Source organism: Eurosta solidaginis, chromosome 2 (assembly GCF_040869045.1).
Source record: "Eurosta solidaginis isolate ZX-2024a chromosome 2, ASM4086904v1, whole genome shotgun sequence".
In the NCBI taxonomy this organism is placed as follows: domain Eukaryota; kingdom Metazoa; phylum Arthropoda; class Insecta; order Diptera; family Tephritidae; genus Eurosta; species Eurosta solidaginis.
Window position 1 is genome coordinate 37,162,182 of NC_090320.1, and position 20,679 is coordinate 37,182,860.

The following is a 20,679-nucleotide window of genomic DNA, read 5'->3' on the forward strand; positions in this document are numbered from 1 at the left end:
TAGTTTTTAAACAGCCTTACTTCCTTTTTTTCGTGTGTGTGTCGCCAAGTCCAAAATTTTAATTAATCTTCTGCCAGCCGATTTGCTCTGTGTTCAAGTTGTTCCACACCCGTGGGTAGACAACGGGTGTTGCAGCAACTTGAACACAGGGTGACATTTTATTATCTATTAAGGCTCTGTTACATCATCATCCAGCGCTCCTGGACTGCCCCGTGGTGGAAGTGCAGGTTGTCTGCCTCTGTTGTGCCTTCTGTTAGGCCGTTTCCACTCCTCCGGGTTCCGCTCTTTACTGTTCTCTTCCTGGGACTTTTCATAGTCGCTCTGTGAGCTGCTGCCTGAGTCATGCTCCGACGGTGAGTGCCTAGACTTACATTTAATGTTATAATTCCATTTAAAATGTAGAATTCTATTGATACAAGCTCTTTTTCGCTAAGATATAGCTTATTATTTTCGTCTACGACCCTTTTAAAAATCTTTTATATAAAAGTGGGCGTGGTCTTTAACCGATCCCGTCCATTTTTACTGGAAATATTTTCTACTATAGGGACAATTTGTGTGCCCAATTTTATTACGATCCGTTAAATTTTCTTCGAGTTATGGCTCCCGAAACATAGAAAATTGCATAGTCATAAAAGGGGCGGTGCCACGCCAATTTAAGTTTTTCCTATTGTTATAAATACACTTGGGAAATGAAATACCATTGATATAAAACCGTTTTTTGCAAAGATATAGCTTATTTTATTCGTCCACGACCCTTTTTTCATTTCATTTCATTTATTTATTGACAATATTAGCACAAAAGATCTTGTATGATCTTTTATAGTGCAACAATGGTTACATAATAATTAGTATAATTTCTTAAAACTTTAAAAATCTTTTATATAAAAGTGGGCTTGGTTCGATTTCGTTAATTTTTCTTCAAAGCATTCCTTATAGTAAAGGCAAACTCTCTGCCGAATTTTGTTACGATAGGTTTTGATTTATGATTAATAATATTTGTAAAATTGATTTTAGAGTCTCAATATCAGTCCACACGTCAAATTTCAACATTCTAGGTGTATTATTTACTAAATAATCAGATTTTTATGTTTTCCAAAATGTTATATATATAAAAAGTGGGCGTGGTTATCATCCGATTTCGCTCATTTTCAATACCAATCTATTCTGGGCTCAGATAAGCTCGTGTTGGTGAAGATATCTCAATATTTACTCAATTTATCGTGTTAACGGACAGACGGATGGGCGGACGGACATGGCTCAATCAAATTTTTTTCGATACTGATGATTTTGATATATGGAAGTCTATATCTATCTCGATTCCTTTATACCCTGTACAACCAACCGTTATCCAATCAAAGTTAATATACTCTGTGTGCAATGCACGCTGAGTATAAAAACGTTGCAGGCGATATTTGGAATAAAAAATCGTGCGATTTTCTAGACTATTACCGTAACCATTGTGGATAAAGGGCTAATTAATGGTGACTTAAAACCATAAACCCATAACCAGATAAAACAGCTGATCGAACCTACCTTATGGAAATCAATGTAATCGATTAATGGTGCCATACCATAACGCCATAACCACACCATAGCCAACCAATTGGTTTTTGGTTTCTGGCCATATACATAGCCCAAAAATATTTGAGTTGGTGAATTTATTAACTTTTTGTATATTTTATTTATTGTTTGGGATACATTTTGACTAAGAGACTTATTTTTTGTGGAATATGTTTGTAATTTTTTGCGTTTTCTTCATTTTTATGAAAGTTTCACGATTTTTTTTGGCTAAAGCGCCAAATACACGACACGAACATTTCCGCGAACATTCCGCAATCTTGTTCGCAGCTTTGACCATACACCATACGAACTTTTGCCCGAACATTAGTTCTCTTTCAGACAGCGATGAATACGGACAACAATTGTGCTCTTTTAATTTTTCGATTAAAGTCGCATAATCATTATTCTTTTTAATTCTATTACAATAATCTTTGCTTTTTACTTGCCACAATGATGGCAAAGATTTATACATTTCAATAAATTCACTCAGAAATTTTTTATTGTCCATTTTACTTTTCCGCGCACGTCTGTTCCGTTCAGAAATTACTACGATTATGAGCTATTTCGCCATACACGCAGGAACAGTTCGCGCAAATGTTCGCCAAAAATTAAAAGAAGAATTGACAAAGTGATCAATTTTGTCACATTCTTCTTTGGCCAAAAATTTATAAAAATTGTTGCGAACAAACGAATATATATTTATATTAGGGTGTTCCTCCCCTTTTGAATTCGTTGGTTCAGAACCATTTTTATTAATAATTGAAAAAAAAATTTATACATCGAATAGTTAAATTGTAGTTACATTTCTATAGTTCATTGTAACTTAAATAAAAGGTATAAATATTAATAATATACGTAAAATATGTTGAATGTTTTTTTGTATTTATGTTTGATATATTCCATTTGAAGTTTTACATTTCTATTACATATTATATATGTTTTTTTTTTGTTGTTTTAGCAATTAAGAAATACCCTTTTTTTTCTTAAATATACAAAGTTGTGTGCTATTTTCCTTTTTTTTTTTTTTGTTTTACAAGTTTTTGTACCTTCGTGGCTGCTTAATTACTAGTAAAAAATTTTTCTTTTGGATTTTTTTCAATCAAATTTTAAAGTTTAATCAAAATATTAATATAACGTTAATTTACTTTACTTAGCCGATTTTTATGTACTACTTTTTCTTTGTTTTTAACTTCATCGAAAATAGTTACGTTAGGTTCGTTAATTTTAGTTATAATAAAAGGACCTTGGTAAATATTTTCGTGCTTATGATGTGGTTCTTTTTGCAAAAGTACTTTATCTCCGATTTTTACAATTAAAGGTCGTGCCGTTTTATCGTACAGATTTTTACTTTGTTATTTATTTTTATTAATTAGATTCTGTGCCATTTTGTGCGTTTTCTGCATCCTAAACTTAACTTCTTTGGCATAGTTTTCGATATTATAGATTGGGTCAATTTTTTCTTTACTTAATTCATTAGGCAAAGTTGCCTTTTTCCCAAAGACTAACTCGTAGTATTGTGTAGGAAAGTAAAGTATTTTAAATAAACATCCCAATCAGAAAAAGTGTCTTAGATATGCACGTAAGTATTCATTAAAAACTCTATGATTACGTTCAATCCTGCCAACAGTTTCATGATGGTATGCAGTTGAAAAATTATGTTCAATATTTAAAAGCTTTGTTAATTCTTCGAATAATTCATTTTTAAATTCAGTACCTAAATCTGATTTTATGGCATTCATTGTGCCGTAAGTTAAAATGAATCCTTCAAAAATTGCTGAAGCGATTGTTTTTGCCGATTTGTCTGGCACAGCGACTGTTACCAGGTATTTAGTCATGTCGAAAATCATGGTAAGTGCGAACTTGTTACCATATTTGGACTCAGGTAGGGGTCCTATTGTGTCAATTACTAATATATCAAATGGTTTACAAGGAGTTGGTGTTAAAACAAGTTTTTCTTTTGTTTTAGGTTTAACCTTGTTTAAAAGACAATCCTTACAATTTTTGATATATTTCGATATATCACGAGTCATGTTCTTCCAATAAAATTTTGTTCGCAATTTTGCGTAAAGTCTTTTCATTCCACAATGTCCACCGGAAATGGGATCATTATGGTAAATTTTCATAAGTTTTAATTTTGTATCCTCATCTGTTACTGTCTCCACTGGATCTGTTAAAACAATTTCTAATGATTTTAAAATTTTATTTCCAATATTTTTGAAATTTGTAATAGTGTAATGTTCGAACATAATATCGTTTTTAGGCCATTCAATCTTCTTAATTTTGCGTTTGCCGGCTTCTGATTCAAGCCTCGAAAGTAATTTCTCTAAAGTCATTATTTCGTTAACAAGCTCAAAACTAAGTAACTCGAGTTTCTTATGTTTAATATGCGCAAAAATTCTTAAATTTGTTGTTTTATTATTTTTATCGTACGTAATTGCAGATCTTATTCGTGGAATCTTTTTTGAAAAATTGAATGAAAATTTGTCGTAGACATGTAAAGTAAGTTGTTTTTCGTCGTTTTTGTCTGTTTTCCTGTGTAAATTTTTGTCGTTTGCCTTTTTTGTCATTGCCCTTGTCTGTACTGCCAAAATTTGTTTGTTAGCTTCTTTAATCTCATCGTTTGTTATACGCGATAGTGCATCAGCACAAACGTTTGATTTACCTTTTATATATACAATAGTAAAGTTATATTCTGATAGTTCCAGTCTTATTCTTGAAAATTTTGAAGATGGGTCTTTCATGTTGAATAAGTATACTAGAGGTCTATGGTCTGATTTTACAATGAAATGGGTGCCATAAACGTATGGTCGAAATTGCTTGATTGCAAAGTAAATAGCTAAAAGCTCTAATTCTATAATGGGTTTTTTCTGTTCGGCTTTATTAAATGCTTTAGAAGCGAAACAAATTGGTAAATCACTACCTTGTTGTTCTTGACTCAAAATAGCGCCACATCCAGTTGTGGAAGCATCAACTGTAATAATGAATTGTTTAGTAAAATCTGGATATTGAAGTAATTTTGGTGAAAGTAACGCTGCTTTCAAAGATAAAAATGCTCTTTCGCACTCAACATCCCATACGAATTCAACTCTTTTCCTGCTTAATCGATTTAGAGGCGCTGCCAGAGACGCAAAATTAGGTATAAACCGTCTGTAATAGTTTGTAAACGCGACAAATCGTCGTACCGCGTCTCTGTCAGTCGGTTTTGTATATTTTTTAATTGCGTTTATTTAGACTTTTTCATTACCTACCCAAAAGGAAATACTATTTCTTTCATAATTAATAATGCATTTCTTAATTTTCAGGAAATCTTTACCCAGTATGCCATCGGATGGAATATTAAAGTCTTCATTTACTACATGTAAAGTATGTTTAATAGAAAAGTTTGAAAAATTTTAATTTGCTGTAATTTTACCTAAAGTATAAACTGAATTAGAAGTGACACCGGTAATGTTAATAATGTCGTTCGTATTTAAGGAAATATTTCTGTCTAAACATGATATTTTTATTAAGGAAATGTCCGCTTGAGTGTCTACAAGGAAAGAACAAAATTTTTGTGACTCGTTTAGTTGTAATTCTATGAAATCAGAGTAATTTAAATTTAAACAATAGATGGCTATTGGTGAGGGAAGTTCGCCTACTCGCTTAATTCGTCCTCCCTCAGCGTTCGCTCCTGAGGGGCGCTGGCGTTTAAAGCGCGAACGTTTGCGTTTCGACCTCTACCATTGGCTGATTTCGAATTGTTACCTCTATTGTTACCGTTATTTGTATTTGAATTGGAATTTGTAATTGGAGGCGTATTATTGCTGTTGTTATTCTGGTATCTATTTCCGTTATAATTTCTATATCTTTGATTGTTGTTACCGTTATAGTCACTATTATATGAAAATGAACTATTATTTCTATAACCAGTATAGCCGCGGTTTGGGTAAAAACCTCGATAACTACCACGTGAATTTCTAAATGTACTGTTACCACGTGATCGAAAAGCTAAAACCTGACGCTCAGTTACTTCATTGTTTTGTTCTACAATTAATTTTGCTACCACGTCTTTCGGATCTGTAAATGCCGTTGAGGCTAAAATGGTTTTTACTAAATTTGATTTTGCATTTAAACGACACACGTTAACAGTTTGTTCGACTGCCATTTCATGAGCTTTCGTTTGAGTGATACCTTCAATAATAAGAGACCGCTCAAGTGATTCAGCTAAATCTTCAACTTTTTTGGCAAAATCTGTATAATTGTTACCGCTAACATGCAACGCTGCAATTCTCCCTGCTACAACTTTCGAGTTGTCTGGTTTTATCCTATTACGTAGAGCTGTTTTAATTTCATTTACTGTAGTTACTTGTGTTGGTATTGCTTCACGAGCTTTACCCTCTAATTTTGATTTTAAGAACGCTATAAAAGTATTTGTTAAATCTGCAGTAGCGAATTGTTCGAGTAATGTAATTTTGTCTATGAAAGAATCAAGTGCTAGTGGATCGCCACTGTAGTTTTCTCTAATAGAATTAGCACATATGTTAATGAACATTTTCTTTTCCTCAAGTGTTGCCATGATTTGATCACTAAAATCTGAAGCTGAATTAGCAGAAGGTGAGGCCACGTTTGTACTATTTGGATCGTTAAGATCTGATTTTAAAGTAGAAGTTAAAGTTAAGATTTTACTATTTGAATCGTTAAGATTTGAAACTAAATTAGAAGTTAAATTTTTAATGGAAGAATTTTCGAAGCCTGGAAAATCTGTTGATAAAGAAAATCTCCTGTTTTGTGACTTTATCGGTCGAAGATGAAGTTAAACTTTCGTAGCTTGAGGCTGATTTATCGGAATCGGATTCTGAATCTGAAGTTTTTTACACTTGCTTACCACTTCTAAGGTTGTACATATGAAATTATCAGAATAGCACAGATAATTCAGTTCAAACTGAAATTAATGAAGTATTTATTTGAATGTCTGAATTTATATTTAAGCTGAAATATTGAGGAAAAATAAAAAAATTGCAAAATTGAACTGATTTATAGGTGAATACTCGCTAAAGAAATATTTAACAATTTATTTGAAGAATTAATCGAAACTGCAGTAAATTTGTATGAAAAATCTATAAAAGTAATTGATTTTAAAATGACTCAAAAGTATGTATATTAATTGGTAAAAGTCTTAAAATGTACTCACGGACGCACCGCTTTATTCAAAAAAATCTCAATTTGGTTTTTCACGGAACCACCGCATGTATTAAAAAATTGGTTTTTAAGGGAACCACCGCATATTGTCAAAAAAAATTACTTGGTTTTTAACGGAACCACCGCATGTGCCGAAAAATTAATTGGTTATTTCGAAAACCACCGTATGTATCAAAAAAATTAATTGGTTTTCTAACAAACCACCGTTTATCAAAATCCAAAATTTATATGAATGCGAAATTACTTTTTCCTTTAATTTTGAAATTTAAAATTTTTGATTTAAATGCGAAAACACCGAATTTTATACAAGTTTCATAAATGTTTTAATATACATACATAAAGCGTAAGAAAAATACCCGTAGGCAACATGTTAAATACATATATGTATATGTCGGAATGGAAGCGCAATCGCCATTTTGACTTTCACCAGATGTCGGGTCCGGATTACAATTGACATTGTAAAATTCGCCAGCCGTAGTCCCTTGGCCCGAATCACCATCTTTGGTAACGTTTTCCATAACTCGAAGGGATTGAAATTATTTTTTCTTTTGTTTCTTTTGTTAAAATAAAACGCAGCGAACAACTGTGAAAATAAAGCGCAGCGAACAACTGTGCGTCCAAACGATATTAAACTTTTCACAATAATGAAAAATCACAAGCACTCTTCTATTCGAGTATTTTTTTCAGACAAGTTTTATTCACATACTTGTCCCTTTCTTACCTTTTCGACACTTATAGCTTACATCGTGGCGCACAGTAGCACGCTCGGTAAAGCATAATGCTTTTACCTCGCTCTAACATTAAAAGAAAGAATGTGATAACAGTTTACTTCGATCACATACAAATTTATTCAACAAGTATTTTATGTGCACAGTAGATCCTGTAACACAATACGCATATACTTTTACAGGGTCATTGATAATTTCGAATGACATTTAAAACATTTATAATAAAATTGTGTGTTTCACCGACACGGCCTTCCTGACATACACTCGTCCTCGTGTGTTATACGTTATACTAAAATAACAAAACATTATATTGTTAAAAACTAAACTTAAAGCTAATTTCTTTAAGGTAGCTTTTATAATATAATTTTATAAGGTATTTGTTTTAGTGACAGAGTATTTTAATTAGGAGTCAAATTGATTATATTGATTCTAATTGTCTCACAATCAGTTAAAACAGTCTTTTAATGCTTTTATCAACAACAACGCACTTTTCAACATTTTAATCGTTTACAACATCTATTTCAATATCTTCTTCATCCACTTCTATACCATCATTAACGTCTGTTTCAACGTTTTCATTACCATTAACGTCTCTTTCAACGTTTTTATCATCATTAACGTCTGTTTCAACGTTTTCATTACCATTAACGTCTCTTTCAACGTTTTTATCATCATTAACGTCTCTTTCAACGTTTTCATTATCATTAACGTCTCTTTCAACGTTTTCATTATCACTCATGTTCAACTCATTTGCAATTTCTTCTTTAGGAAGTTTTCGCAAATGTTCATGTGAGTATTTGTACGATCTTTTACTGTTTAGTGATTTCAATATGTACCTGTCTCCTTCTAAAACCTCTGCCACCAAAAACGGACCACGGAACTTAGGGTCTAACTTCGTCTGATGCCTTTCTTCATTTTTAAGAAGTACATAATCACCTACTTTATATCTAACTATTTTTATTTTACCTTTATCAAATCTTTTCTTATCATAACAAGCATTTTTCTGTATATTTTTAGCCGCTTCAGCTCTTACTAAATCAAGATCTACTCTATTTTCTTCTGTAGTAATTGGAATTAATCCATATGGCCGTGCCTCTTTTCCTATTAGTAACTCTAATGGACTAGCCTTAGTAACACGATTGACCGTGGAATTTAGTGCTAATTGAATTTCACCCAGAGCATCTTGCCAGGAGCGTTGGCTTGTTTCAACCGCGGTTAACATATTCTTCAAAGTGCTCATTACTCGTTCTACCTGTCCATTTGCCCGACTAGCACCGGTGGCAATCAAATGTAAATTAATATTTTGAGAAGAACAAAAATCCCGAAACCCCTTGCTAGCGAAACACCTACCCTGATCAGCAATTATTCGAGTAGGCACACCAAACAGTGAAATTGTTGCTTTGAGAGACCTAATGCAGTTTTCTGTGTCAATATTTAAAATGTGGTATAGATGGACAAATTTAGTAAATGCATCAATTTGAACAATGATATATTCCTTGAGATCGTTTTTACCACTTAACTTGCCAGTGATGTCAATATCCACGGTATGCCATGGTACACTAACTTTAGGAATAAGGTGCAGTTCTGCTTGTATTTTGCCCGAATTTGACTTCGACAGCTTACATGTTATACAGTTATCAACGAATTTTCTAATGTATTTAGACATATTATTGAACCAATAATATTCGTATACCTTATCAAGAGTCTTATCTGGACCCAAGTGCATGATAGATTCATGAACATGGTTAATCACAGACCACCTGAAAAGTCTTGGTACAACTGGTAAACATTTTGTTTTACCATTTCTTTGTATTTTCCTATATAATGTTCCTGCGCGAAGCTCATGAATTTGCCTCATCTCTGTTAAGTTCATTATTTTTCAACTTACACACAATGGAAGCCACCTCGGTATCTCGTTGTTGTTCTGCAAGAAGCCAGTCTTTTGAAATTTCTGTTAGGTTAACACGCTTTTCTGGAATTTTTACAATAGGGGGGTTGTCAGATGGTAGTGGATTACGAGAGAAGAAGTCTGCATGTACCATGCGTTTACCTTCTGCATACTCTACCGCAAAGTCAAAGGATTGAAGATAAGCCCACCAACGATGGACTCTTGGCGTTAAATCGTTTTTAGTACGAGATGCTTTAAGAGAATTACAATCCGTAACTACAACAAATTGGCGTCCTTGCAAATAGTGTCGAAAATGTTTAATCGAATTAACGACAGCTAAGGTTTCTAACTCGTATGAGTGATACCTAGATTCTGCAGGAGAAGTCCGTTTACTAAAATATTCGATAACATGAGGCTTATTGTTAATTTTATGCAGTAGAATAGCACCATATCCATCAGCGCTGGCATCTGTATGTAATTCTATTGGATATTGCGGATCAAAAATTGTTAACACTGGCTTATTTGTCAACAATGAAATTATTTTTTGTCATATTTGTTCATGCTCTGGTTTCCAGTTAAAATTGTTTTTTTTTAGAGACAAGGAAGTATAACGGCTTCGTTATTTGTGAAAATTTAGCTACAAACTGCCGAAAATACGAAGCTAACCCTAAAAACTGTCTTAATTGGTGAACCGACTGGGGTGGTGGTAGAGCTGTTAAAGCTTGAATTTTACGAGGGTTGGGTTGAATTATTCCGGCTTTTATTTCATATCCTAAATATTCAACACTCGATTTTAGAAAAAAACATTTGGTGACATTAAACGAAAACCCAGCTTCTGTCAAAATACCCAACACCACCTCTAACCTCTCAAAAGCTTCTTCTTTAGTTGATGAGACTATCATAATGTCATCCATATACACTATTACATACGAGTATGCAAGTTCTCCCAATGCTTTCATTACAGCTCTTTGAAACACTGATGGAGCGTTTTTGAGTCCAAAAGGCATTGTCAAATACTCATACTGCCCCTCTGGCGTGACAAAAGCAGTGAGTTCAATTGAGTTTGGATGAACAGGTATTTGGTGAAATCCGCTTGCCATATCCAAACTAGTAAAATAATTTGCTCCACGTAACCTAGCAATTTGGTCGGATATAAATGGTAACGGATACCTATCAGAAACTGTGTTCGAGTTCAATTCACGGTAGTCAACACAAAGGCGATCTGACCCATTCTTCTTCTTCACAAGTAACATTGGACTAGCAAATGGAGAACTACTAGGGCGGATAATATTATGTTCCAACAACTCTGATATTCTATTTCTAACAATTTCTTTTTCCTCGCAACTTAACCTGTAAGGTCGCCTCTGCACTGTTTTATTTTGATCAATTAACCGTATCTCTAATTGACCAGTGGTAACTCGAGTTCGCGGAATACCTTCTATGAAAAATTCTGAATATTTATTCAACAATGTCATCAACCTACTTTTATCATTATCTGCCACATCGGTATTTAGAGCAAATGAGCTATTAGAGCATATATTTGCCATCTTTTCTTTAAAAATTTCAAACTTGTTTGCCGTAATAATAGCGCTAAAATTCTGAGCCAGAATTTCACGGCCAATCATAACATCGTGTTTTAAATATTTATCTAGTACAACATGAAACAAAATTTTAAGAGAATAACTGCATATCTTAACACTTGATAAAATTTGTAAATTACTACATATAGAAGTATTTCCGATACCCCTTAAAAATACAGTATTATTTAAACGTTTACCCGAAAATTTTTCTGACACCGATTCTTTGAGTAGCGAACATTCAGCCCCAGAATCAAAGTAGAATTGATATAACTCACCAGATTGACTAAGTACTCCCTTTGGTTCAATTACTTCGCATACATCCACTCTTTTTTCAACCCCGAATTTGCTGTTGTTTGCTGACTGATTGTTGCTTTTGGCACACTTTGATGCGTAATGTCCAGCTTCTCCACACTTGAAACAAATGAGTGGTCGACCTTTTTCACCAGCTGTGTTACCGGAAAATTGATTTGCTTTGATTGATGATTTGTTGTTGTCTTTCTTTAGTCGACAATCAGCGATTTTGTGGCCCACTTTTCCACAAAAATGACATTTTAAGTATGGTGATGGTTTGTGCTTCTTCAGTTCAGGCTGATTTTCAAAAGCAAACTTTCTTTTGCCAAACGAGAATGCTCTAAGCTCTTGTTGAAGCTCATTACGGGTTTTAATGTTTGTTTTAAATAATAAACGTTGTAAATTGTTATCGAAACGAGCTGAATGTGCAAGAACCACGGCGATAGCTATTTCTTCCATAGTCTGTGATTTCCATTTATGCATAAGTGAGGTTACTAGCCGAGTTGCATACACCGAAATGCACTCATTGTCATTTGGCCTCCCATTTAGTATATTCATGAGTGTAGCTGCTGAAGTATCTATACCTTCAAAGCGTTGTACAAACAAATCCCTAAACTGCTGCCAAGTAATACCCGCAAAGCTTACTTGAGACAACCATTGCGCCGCGCACCCCTCGAACGATTTACTGAGGGCAATAATAAGCGCACTGCCTTCCAACGGATTGTCTGCCATTATTACGTCCACAGTCGAGCATCTAGATATAGCATCTACACCCATAACATCAGGGTTAAATTTCGGCAAAGTAACATGCTCTTTTCTTGGAGATTTTGTAGGATTCATTGTTTTAAAAAGTTCAATGAATTGTCGATTCTGCATCTCCAGAATTTGGCGCAGCTGCTCGTTATTTGCGCTCATTGAGGATGGGGGAGTCCATCCCACTTCTGATGTCGGAATGGGAGCGCAATCGCCATTTTGACTTTCACCAGATGTCGGGTCCGGATTACAATTGACATTGTAAAATTCGCCAGCCGTAGTCCCTTGGCCCGAATCACCATCTTTGGTAACGTTTTCCATAACTCGAAGGGATTGAAATTATTTTTTCTTTTGTTTCTTTTGTTAAAATAAAACGCAGCGAACAACTGTGAAAATAAAGCGCAGCGAACAACTGTGCGTCCAAACGATATTAAACTTTTCACAATAATGAAAAATCACAAGCACTCTTCTATTCGAGTATTTTTTCAGACAAGTTTTATTCACATACTTGTCCCTTTCTTACCTTTTCGACACTTATAGCTTACATCGTGGCGCACAGTAGCACGCTCGGTAAAGCATAATGCTTTTACCTCGCTCTAACATTAAAAGAAAGAATGTGATAACAGTTTACTTCGATCACATACAAATTTATTCAACAAGTATTTTATGTGAACAGTAGATCCTGTAACACAATACGCATATACTTTTACAGGGTCATTGATAATTTCGAATGACATTTAAAACATTTATAATAAAATTGTGTGTTTCACCGACATATACTTATTTTTTCTGGTCACTGCTGCTGCTGCGCTGGCAGACCTGAATCGCTGCTGGTATTGTTGCTGGTATGTATCTTTACGTTTTAAAGTTGGTGGTGGTGGAAAATTACGCTGAATTGTATGTATGTTTTTGGGTGCCGTTACCTTCGCCGTTATGCGTGGCGTGGTGCGAGTGCCGTTATGTAAAATTTATAGAATTTGTAAAATTTTGCATAATTTTATTGAATTTTTATTTAGGAAAATATGTCGTAATTTGCTTAGTTTGTAAGTTTGTTAAATTTTAATGTAGGAAATTATATCGTAGTTTAGTAGAATTTTATTTTAGAAAATTTTATATTGAGGTTTTGTTGAATTTTATTTAGAAAATTGCATTGTAGTTTATTGAAAATTTATTTAGAAGAAATTTAGTTGAATTTATTTAGAAAATTACGCCGTAGGTTTTTTTTCTCGCACCACACACACTTTCGCTTTTCGTCCACTTGAAAAAAAATTTTTCCACTCACCACTGTTAAAAAAAGACGTCCGATTCGTTGCGTTGCCAAAATTGAAAAAGGGCGAGGCTCCAGCCTCGCCATATAAAAGTTCATTGTATGAACCTCCGAAAAATGGACGTGCGCTTGCACGTCGCAACACACTCCAATAAAACTTCCAAAACGCGGTGTTTTTAGTTTTAATTATTTTATTTAAGTTGGTTTTATTCAATTTAACAACTGTTCCTTAATTTAACTTTCATTTAGTTTAGTTTAGTAAGAGTATATTAAGTATTTTAGTTTTTAAACAGCCTTACTTCCTTTTTTTCGTGTGTGTGTCGCCAAGTCCAAAATTTTAATTCAGGCATGCTTAACCAACGAACCGATATCATTTCGTTACGATAATTAACGTTAATAAACGAAACAAAGTCATTTCGTTTCGTTTATTAACGTTAAAAACGTCAAATTAACGAAATGATTTCGTTTCGTTTTCTGCCATATCAAAACGGAATCAAATCGTTTATGTTCATTATTAATTTCAAACTATGCTGGCAAAGCTGATTGATGGCGGAGTCATTAAAGGTGAAAGCAATAGCCAAGCTGATTGCAACTTTTCTCATGAATTTTGACAGTACGAACATTTCTCAGAGTGTTTTTGACATTCCCACCAACGAATTACACAAACAAATTATATGGAGTTTGTGTGTGTATGTGCGCTCGTTGTTACCACCTTACGGCTTCACCATGGCTATAGCATTGCCAGCACAATTCAAACATAAAGTATCACGTTTTTGTTAACGTTTTTAACGTTAACGAAAGCTTTTCGTTTCGGTTAAAAACGAGATACAATTTATCTTGATAATTTCTTTATCGATAATATTTCGAAGTGTTTCAACGGAAACGGTGGAAATTTTTTGATAAACGATTAGCTTAACGTTAAGGTGCATCCCTGTTTTAATTAATCTTCTGCCAGCCGATTTGCTCTGTGTTCAAGTTGTTCCACACCCGTGGGTAGACAACGGGTGTTGCAGCAACTTGAACACAGGGTGACATTTTATTATCTATTAAGGCTCTGTTACATCATCATCCAGCGCTCCTGGACTGCCCCGTGGTGGAAGTGCAGGTTGTCTGCCTCTGTTGTACCTTCTGTTAGGCCGCTTCCACTCCTCCGGGTTCCGCCCTTTACTGTTCTCTTCCTGGGACTTTTCATAGTTGCTCTGTGAGCTGCTACCTGAGTCATGCTCCGACGGTGAGTGCCTAGACTTACATTTAATGTTATAATTCCATTTAAAATGTAGAATTCTATTGATACAAGCTCTTTTTCGCTAAGACATAGCTTATTATTTTCGTCTACGACCCTTTTAAAAATCTTTTATATAAAAGTGGGCGCGGTCTTTAACCGATCCCGTCCATTTTTACTGGAAATATTTTCTACTATAGGGAAAATTTGTGTGCCCAATTTTATTACGATCCGTTAAATTTTCTTCGAGTTATGGCTCCCGAAACATAGAAAATTGCATAGTCATAAAAGGGGCGGTGCCACGCCAATTTAAGTTTTTCCAATTGTTATAAATACACTTGGGAAATGAAATACCATTGATATAAAACCGTTTTTTGCAAAGATATAGCTTATTTTATTCGTCCACGACCCTTTTTTCATTTCATTTCATTTATTTATTGACAATATTAGCACAATAAGATCTTGTATGATCTTTTATAGTGCAACAATGGTTACATAATAATGAGTATAATTTCTTAAAACTTTAAAAATCTTTTATATAAAAGTGGGCTTGGTTCGATTTCGTTAATTTTTCTTCAAAGCATTCCTTATAGTAAAGGCAAACTCTCTGCCGAATTTTGTTACGATAGGTTTAACGACTTTTGATTTATGATTAATAATGTTTGTAAAATTGATTTTAGAGTCTCAATAGCCGTGTTTTTAACACGCGTATATCCGTTTACGCTTAAACTTTATATTGACTGCTAAGAGACAAACTATAAATACACCTCTGAAATTGCTGCGCATAAATTTTGTCCTACTAAATTTCAATACGCATTATACTCAGATGTAACTGAAATATGTGTCTTTGTTTCACCCTGTACACTAATTCTATGTATTATATGTGTGTCCACAATTCATCGCAACTGATTCAGCTATATGTTATACCCTATGGCCATCAGAGCGTTGCGTCTCCGCTTTTCGGTACACCCTGTTGCTGTAGCTAGTTGTTTTACCACAGCCGCTAGATGGGTCTCCTAAGCATTATCTAAGCGAAGATAGGCGTTTTTTAACACGCGCAAACGAAACGTATACGCGCGTGTTAAAAAACACGGCTAATATCAGTCCACACGTCAAATTTCAACATTCTAGGTGTATTATTTACTAAATAATCAGATTTTTGTGTTTTCCAAAATGTTATATTTTCAATACCAATCTATTCTGGGCTCAGATAAGCTCGTGTTGGTGAAGATATCTCAATATTTACTCAAGTTATCGTGTTAACGGACAGACGGATGGGCGGACGGACATGGCTCAATCAAATTTTTTTCGATACTGATGATTTTGATATATGGAAGTCTATATCTATCTCGATTCCTTTATACCCTGTACAACCAACCGTTATCCAATCAAAGTTAATATACTCTGTGTGCAATGCACGCTGAGTATAAAAACGTTGCAGGCGAATATTTGGAATAAAAAATCGTGCGATTTTCTAGACTATTACGGAATATTGTGGATACATTTGTGGAATATGTTTGTAATTTTTTGCGTTTTCTTCATTTTTATGAAAGTTTCACGATTTTTTTTGGCTAAAGCGCCAAATAGACGACACGAACATTTCCGCGAACATTCCGCAATCTTGTTCGCAGCTTTGACCATACACCATACGAACTTTTGGCCGAACATTAGTTCTCTTTCAGACAGCGATGAATACGGACAACAATTGTGCTCTTTTAATTTTTCGATTAAAGTCGCATAATCATTATTCTTTTTAATTCTATTACAATAATCTTTGCTTTTTACATGCCACAATGATGGGAAAGATTTATACATTTCAATAAATTCACTCAGAAATTTTTTATTGTCCATTTTACTTTTCCGCGCACGTCTGTTCCGTTCAGAAATTACTACGATTATGAGCTATTTCGCCATACACGCAGGAACAGTTCGCGCAAATGTTCGCCAAAAATTAAAATATTTTGATTTTTGGCGAACATTTGCGCGAACTGGCAAACACCACCATACACGACATGAAAGGTCGCAGAAACATGACATAACGGGAATGTTCGCGGAAATGTTCGTGTCGTGTATTTGGCGCTTAAGGCACCATTAATCGATCACATTGTAGATGGTTATGGGTATGGTTACGACTATGGCGTTAGGGTTAAGGAAGTTTAATTAACCCTTAATAAAGGGTAATTGCATTTAATATTAAAATAATAGTCAAAATAAAATAGGTTTTAAATTTAGTTTCAGCTTTTTTGACAGATAGCTCATAGAAAATCATTTCAAAAAGCTGTAACTAGTTTTAAAATTATTTTATTTTCACTATGACTATGCACCAATACGTTTTTCAATGAACTGTCAACATTTTTAACCAATTGTCACACGCCCTCGTAAGGGATATCGATATAACCTCCCCATTCCTATGTTTTTGCTAACAAATACTATGTAAATGCACAAATCTCAAAATAGTAGGTGATTTGTGATGTAAATGGTGGAAATACAAAAGTAATTGTTTCATAAACGTTTATCCAGAAATATCTTGTGTTCCAATACAAAAAAAGGTAGCTGGACTTAATATGTCCGACAGTTCAGCTAATTGCTCTGATCCAATTTTGGGTGGAAAGTGGAGAAGTTGGTGCCGTCTCTGTGCGAAAGCTGATGCTCGGTACATCAACGTTATTACAGTACAAAGCCCAGAGGAGTTTATGAATGATAATAGTTTAAAGTGCTATAAAGATTTGGCAAATGTTATACTGGACTTTTTGCGGATTCATGTAAGTTTATTTGCACTTACTAAATTGTTTTAAAATAATACTTCACAAAATTGTTTTCAGATTAAAGAGGATGATAAACTTCCACAAGTTATTTGCAGTGAATGTCATGAGTTGGTGATATCATTGATTAAGTTTAGCGAACGTGCAAATAAAGTACAACAAATGTTCGCTGATCTACAAAACTCCATCAACAAATCAACAACAAATTTGCAAATGTTACTCGAAAACTATGGTATCAACTCAAATAAAGATGAAACACAGATGCCTCAAAGTGGCATTGGACCAGTTGAGGAAATATTTGTTACTGATTTTGTAGAGACCGCCATGTCTATTCCAAATAAAAATGTTGTAAAAAATGAAAAATTAACACCGAATGAAGAGCCAGCGCCGGCAATAACAAAGGATGAAAATAAAACAGAGTTTCATGATCCCATCGGCGATGTGGACAGAGATTTTGACTATGAACCTTTTTCATCTGCACCATCCGAGGATGGTCTTAATAGCGGCAGTGAAGATAGTTGCATGGATATAAGTTTATCAAAATTAAAAGAGCAAAGCAAACAAAAGCGAAAAAGTACCGATAAAATTAAATCAAAATCCACTAAAAAATCTGAAGATATATTAAACAAATTTTTGTGCCAAATTTGCCCAGAGCATTTTAAACGTCGCAGCAACTATTCACTACACATGAAGAAGAAGCATGGAGTTTTTAATTGTGCAAATTGTGTAAACGCATTTAAATCCGAATCAGAGTTAAAGCAGCATATGGAGGAGCAACATCGCAAGCTATGGAATTGTTTGCATTGTGAACAAGCTTTTGAAAAAAAAGGTTTACGCTCCAAACATATGCTATTGGAACATAAAATCAAGTATAAAGCTAACCAACAAACAATTAGTAAACTCGTATGTGAAGTATGTGGCGAGGCTTTTGTGCAAAAGAAACAACTCAAGCAGCATGTGCTTACACATACCGATTATGAGCCATTAAATGAATGTAAAGTATGTGGAAAGACTTTCAAATGGAAGTATACTCTCAAGGTAGTAGTCATTACATAAAAAACTGGGGCTTATGATTTCTTCTCGAACATTTAGGATATTGTGATTCCTTAAAGACTTAAAATTTCAGAATTATCGCTTAAATTGGATTTTACCAATGTACAAAAATATTCCAAACTGGCGCAAAATATTGGTAGAAGGTTTCGCGAGGCGAAACAACTTGAGAGATCAGGGAGGTAGCCGTTTATTCTGTTGCAAAGCTCATCGATCTGTGGGCCTGGGCGTGTGGCCTCGCGAAACCTGGCATTATCACCGACTAAATCCTTCGCGACCTTATTTACAACATGGACGTCCCAAATGTCGACTATTTTGAACATCCACGTCGATGGCACTACGCTACCGACTCTCCTACACCCCAAATTATTGGGTGTGACGTTTGATCAGGATCTACATTTTGGTGAGCATGCAGCCGCAATTGTACCAAAAATGCAGAGCCGTAATAAAATCATCAAATCTCGTCCTGGCAGTACTTAGGGAAAAGATAAAGAAACGCTCATTACCACTTACAAAGTATTTGGCCAGCCGATTGCATGCTACGCGTCCCCGATATGGTCGCCAAACCTAAAGACCACTCATTGGAAGAAGCTACAGACCTGCCAAAATACTGCCCTCAGAACGGCCACTGGTTGTCTTCTTATGTCCCCAGAACACCATCTACATAACGAGGCGAGAATACTCCCCATCAGGGAGAGAAATGAGATGCTATCAAAACAATTCCTGTTGAATACCCAGAAATCTGGGCATCCCAACAGACATCTGATTGATGAGCCAACACCGCCCAGGGGCTTAAGGAGTCATCTCCGTAAGCATTATGAGGAAATACGGCACCGAGAACTTAGTCGTATGAAGCCAAAAAACACAAGCAGGTCCTCGTCGAACTTCATATACAGGCGTCGGACCTTTATGCCGGGAATTGCCCGGTGAATCCAGTACTCAAAGAACAGTACCCAAATCTTGCGGAAGAGGAACGCATACTCCACAGGGAAACGCGAGTCACTCTAGCTCAACTTCGATCTGGATACTGTAACAGGTTAAACTCTTACCTATCCAGAATCAACATGACACATGACACCAACCATCGCTTTTTTAATTGTAATGTGGAACCAACGCCTCTAACACTCCTCTCAGTATGGTCCACCCCTGTTGAAACTGCAAGTTTCCTTGGACTCCCGTTAGAGGACATTGATGACAATTTGTGATTGCTCGCACCTATTGGATGGGGCGAAGCACGCTACAACCACAACAACATTGGTAGAAGGTAATCATTCTAAATAATCTCGAGCGAAATCTAAAGCCCCTCTTCAAAAACAATTCAAAGCGGAGTAATATTTAGCGCAACAAATGAATTTTTCAGAAACATTTAGAAATACATGGAGACAAATTTATTTGTACTGAATGTGGCAAACAATTAAGTTGTCGTGCTACGCTAAATAATCATATGTTGGTACATTCCGATGCGATGAAACACAAATGCGACGTATGCGGGCGTTTATTTAAACGCGCAAAGACCCTGAAATATCACCTGATCGCACATACTGGTCTAAGACCATATTCATGTGATTTTTGTGGAAAAACATTTTCTACCGGTTCGAGTTGCCGTTTTCATAAGAAGACAATGCATCCAAATGAATTGGCACAACTAGAGGCATCTGGAGCAATAGCTTACACAAAAAATGTACCAAATTTAGATGAATTGAGAGCGGTGTAAGTACACATAATGTTGCGTTATTTATCATGGGCATTATTATTGTAAGCTATATGGCCCACACATATCTCTTCTGTTATTCTTTTTTAGTGCGCGTACCGGTTCAAACTTTAGACCATTGATGTCCAAGCAAAACGGTTATGTACCTAAATCTTAAACTTCTACAGTGGGATTGCCGAGCAAGTCAAGCCTAAATTGGATAGAATTAACAATAAGTTACAATATTACGATTTATGGCAATCTTTTTTATTATAAGTTTACTATACGTTTAATAAAAAGTATTCAAATCTACAACAAAATTGATATATGCATATTTTTTTTAATTGCCGAATACCCGTTGAAAGTTAAGCAAATGTGCCAACGCAACCGCGGCATTCAGTCTCTCGGCGCCTCTCAATAATATATCTACCAATCTAGGGATCCCGGCAGCAGGCAAGTCGTAAGAGGACCAAGCTTAACAACAAAAAACACCAAATGCAACAAGTTCATCAGCTAAGAAGTCCCAGGCACCACCCTGGGTAAAGATCTGGCTGATGAGCCACCAGCGGGTTAGGTGGTCATAATATACCAGCGGTAGGTATGCCTGTCGTAAGAGGCGACTAAAATACCAGATTCAAGGGGCTGTGTAGCGCAACCTTTCAGGTTGCCAGCGAAATATACAGCTCCAAACCCAATTGTCCACCTCACCT

The 20,679-nt window shown here is 35.1% G+C and overlaps 2 protein-coding genes across 2 annotated transcripts in view; both read left to right on the plus strand.

The window, feature by feature from the left end:
- The window catches only part of LOC137239558 (zinc finger protein OZF-like), a 197,454-nt gene that overhangs the window by 153,299 nt on the left and 23,476 nt on the right, over window positions 1-20,679 (plus strand). The window contains exon 2 of the mRNA XM_067764989.1: window positions 4,863-4,923. Within this exon, the coding sequence (XP_067621090.1) occupies window positions 4,879-4,923 (45 nt within the window). The 5' untranslated portion in view covers window positions 4,863-4,878. The remainder of the gene's footprint in view (window positions 1-4,862; window positions 4,924-20,679) is intronic.
- Window positions 16,853-20,289, plus strand: LOC137242060 (zinc finger protein weckle-like). The gene is made up of 4 exons (XM_067769426.1): window positions 16,853-17,229; window positions 17,290-18,267; window positions 19,640-19,989; window positions 20,081-20,289. Exons 1-4 carry the CDS (start codon window positions 17,032-17,034, stop codon window positions 20,145-20,147), a joined length of 1,593 nt encoding a protein of 530 aa, XP_067625527.1. The 5' UTR covers window positions 16,853-17,031; the 3' UTR covers window positions 20,148-20,289.

Bases quoted from the DNA above. Each gene is read 5' to 3' on its own strand.
- LOC137242060 (XM_067769426.1), top strand. From the start codon at position 17,032: ATGTCCGACAGTTCAGCTAATTGCTCTGATCCAATTTTGGGTGGAAAG. The intron at 18,268-19,639 runs GTAGTAGTCATT...TGAATTTTTCAG, and splicing joins AATGGAAGTATACTCTCAAG to AAACATTTAGAAATACATGG. The intron at 19,990-20,080 runs GTAAGTACACAT...ATTCTTTTTTAG, and splicing joins TTAGATGAATTGAGAGCGGT to TGCGCGTACCGGTTCAAACT.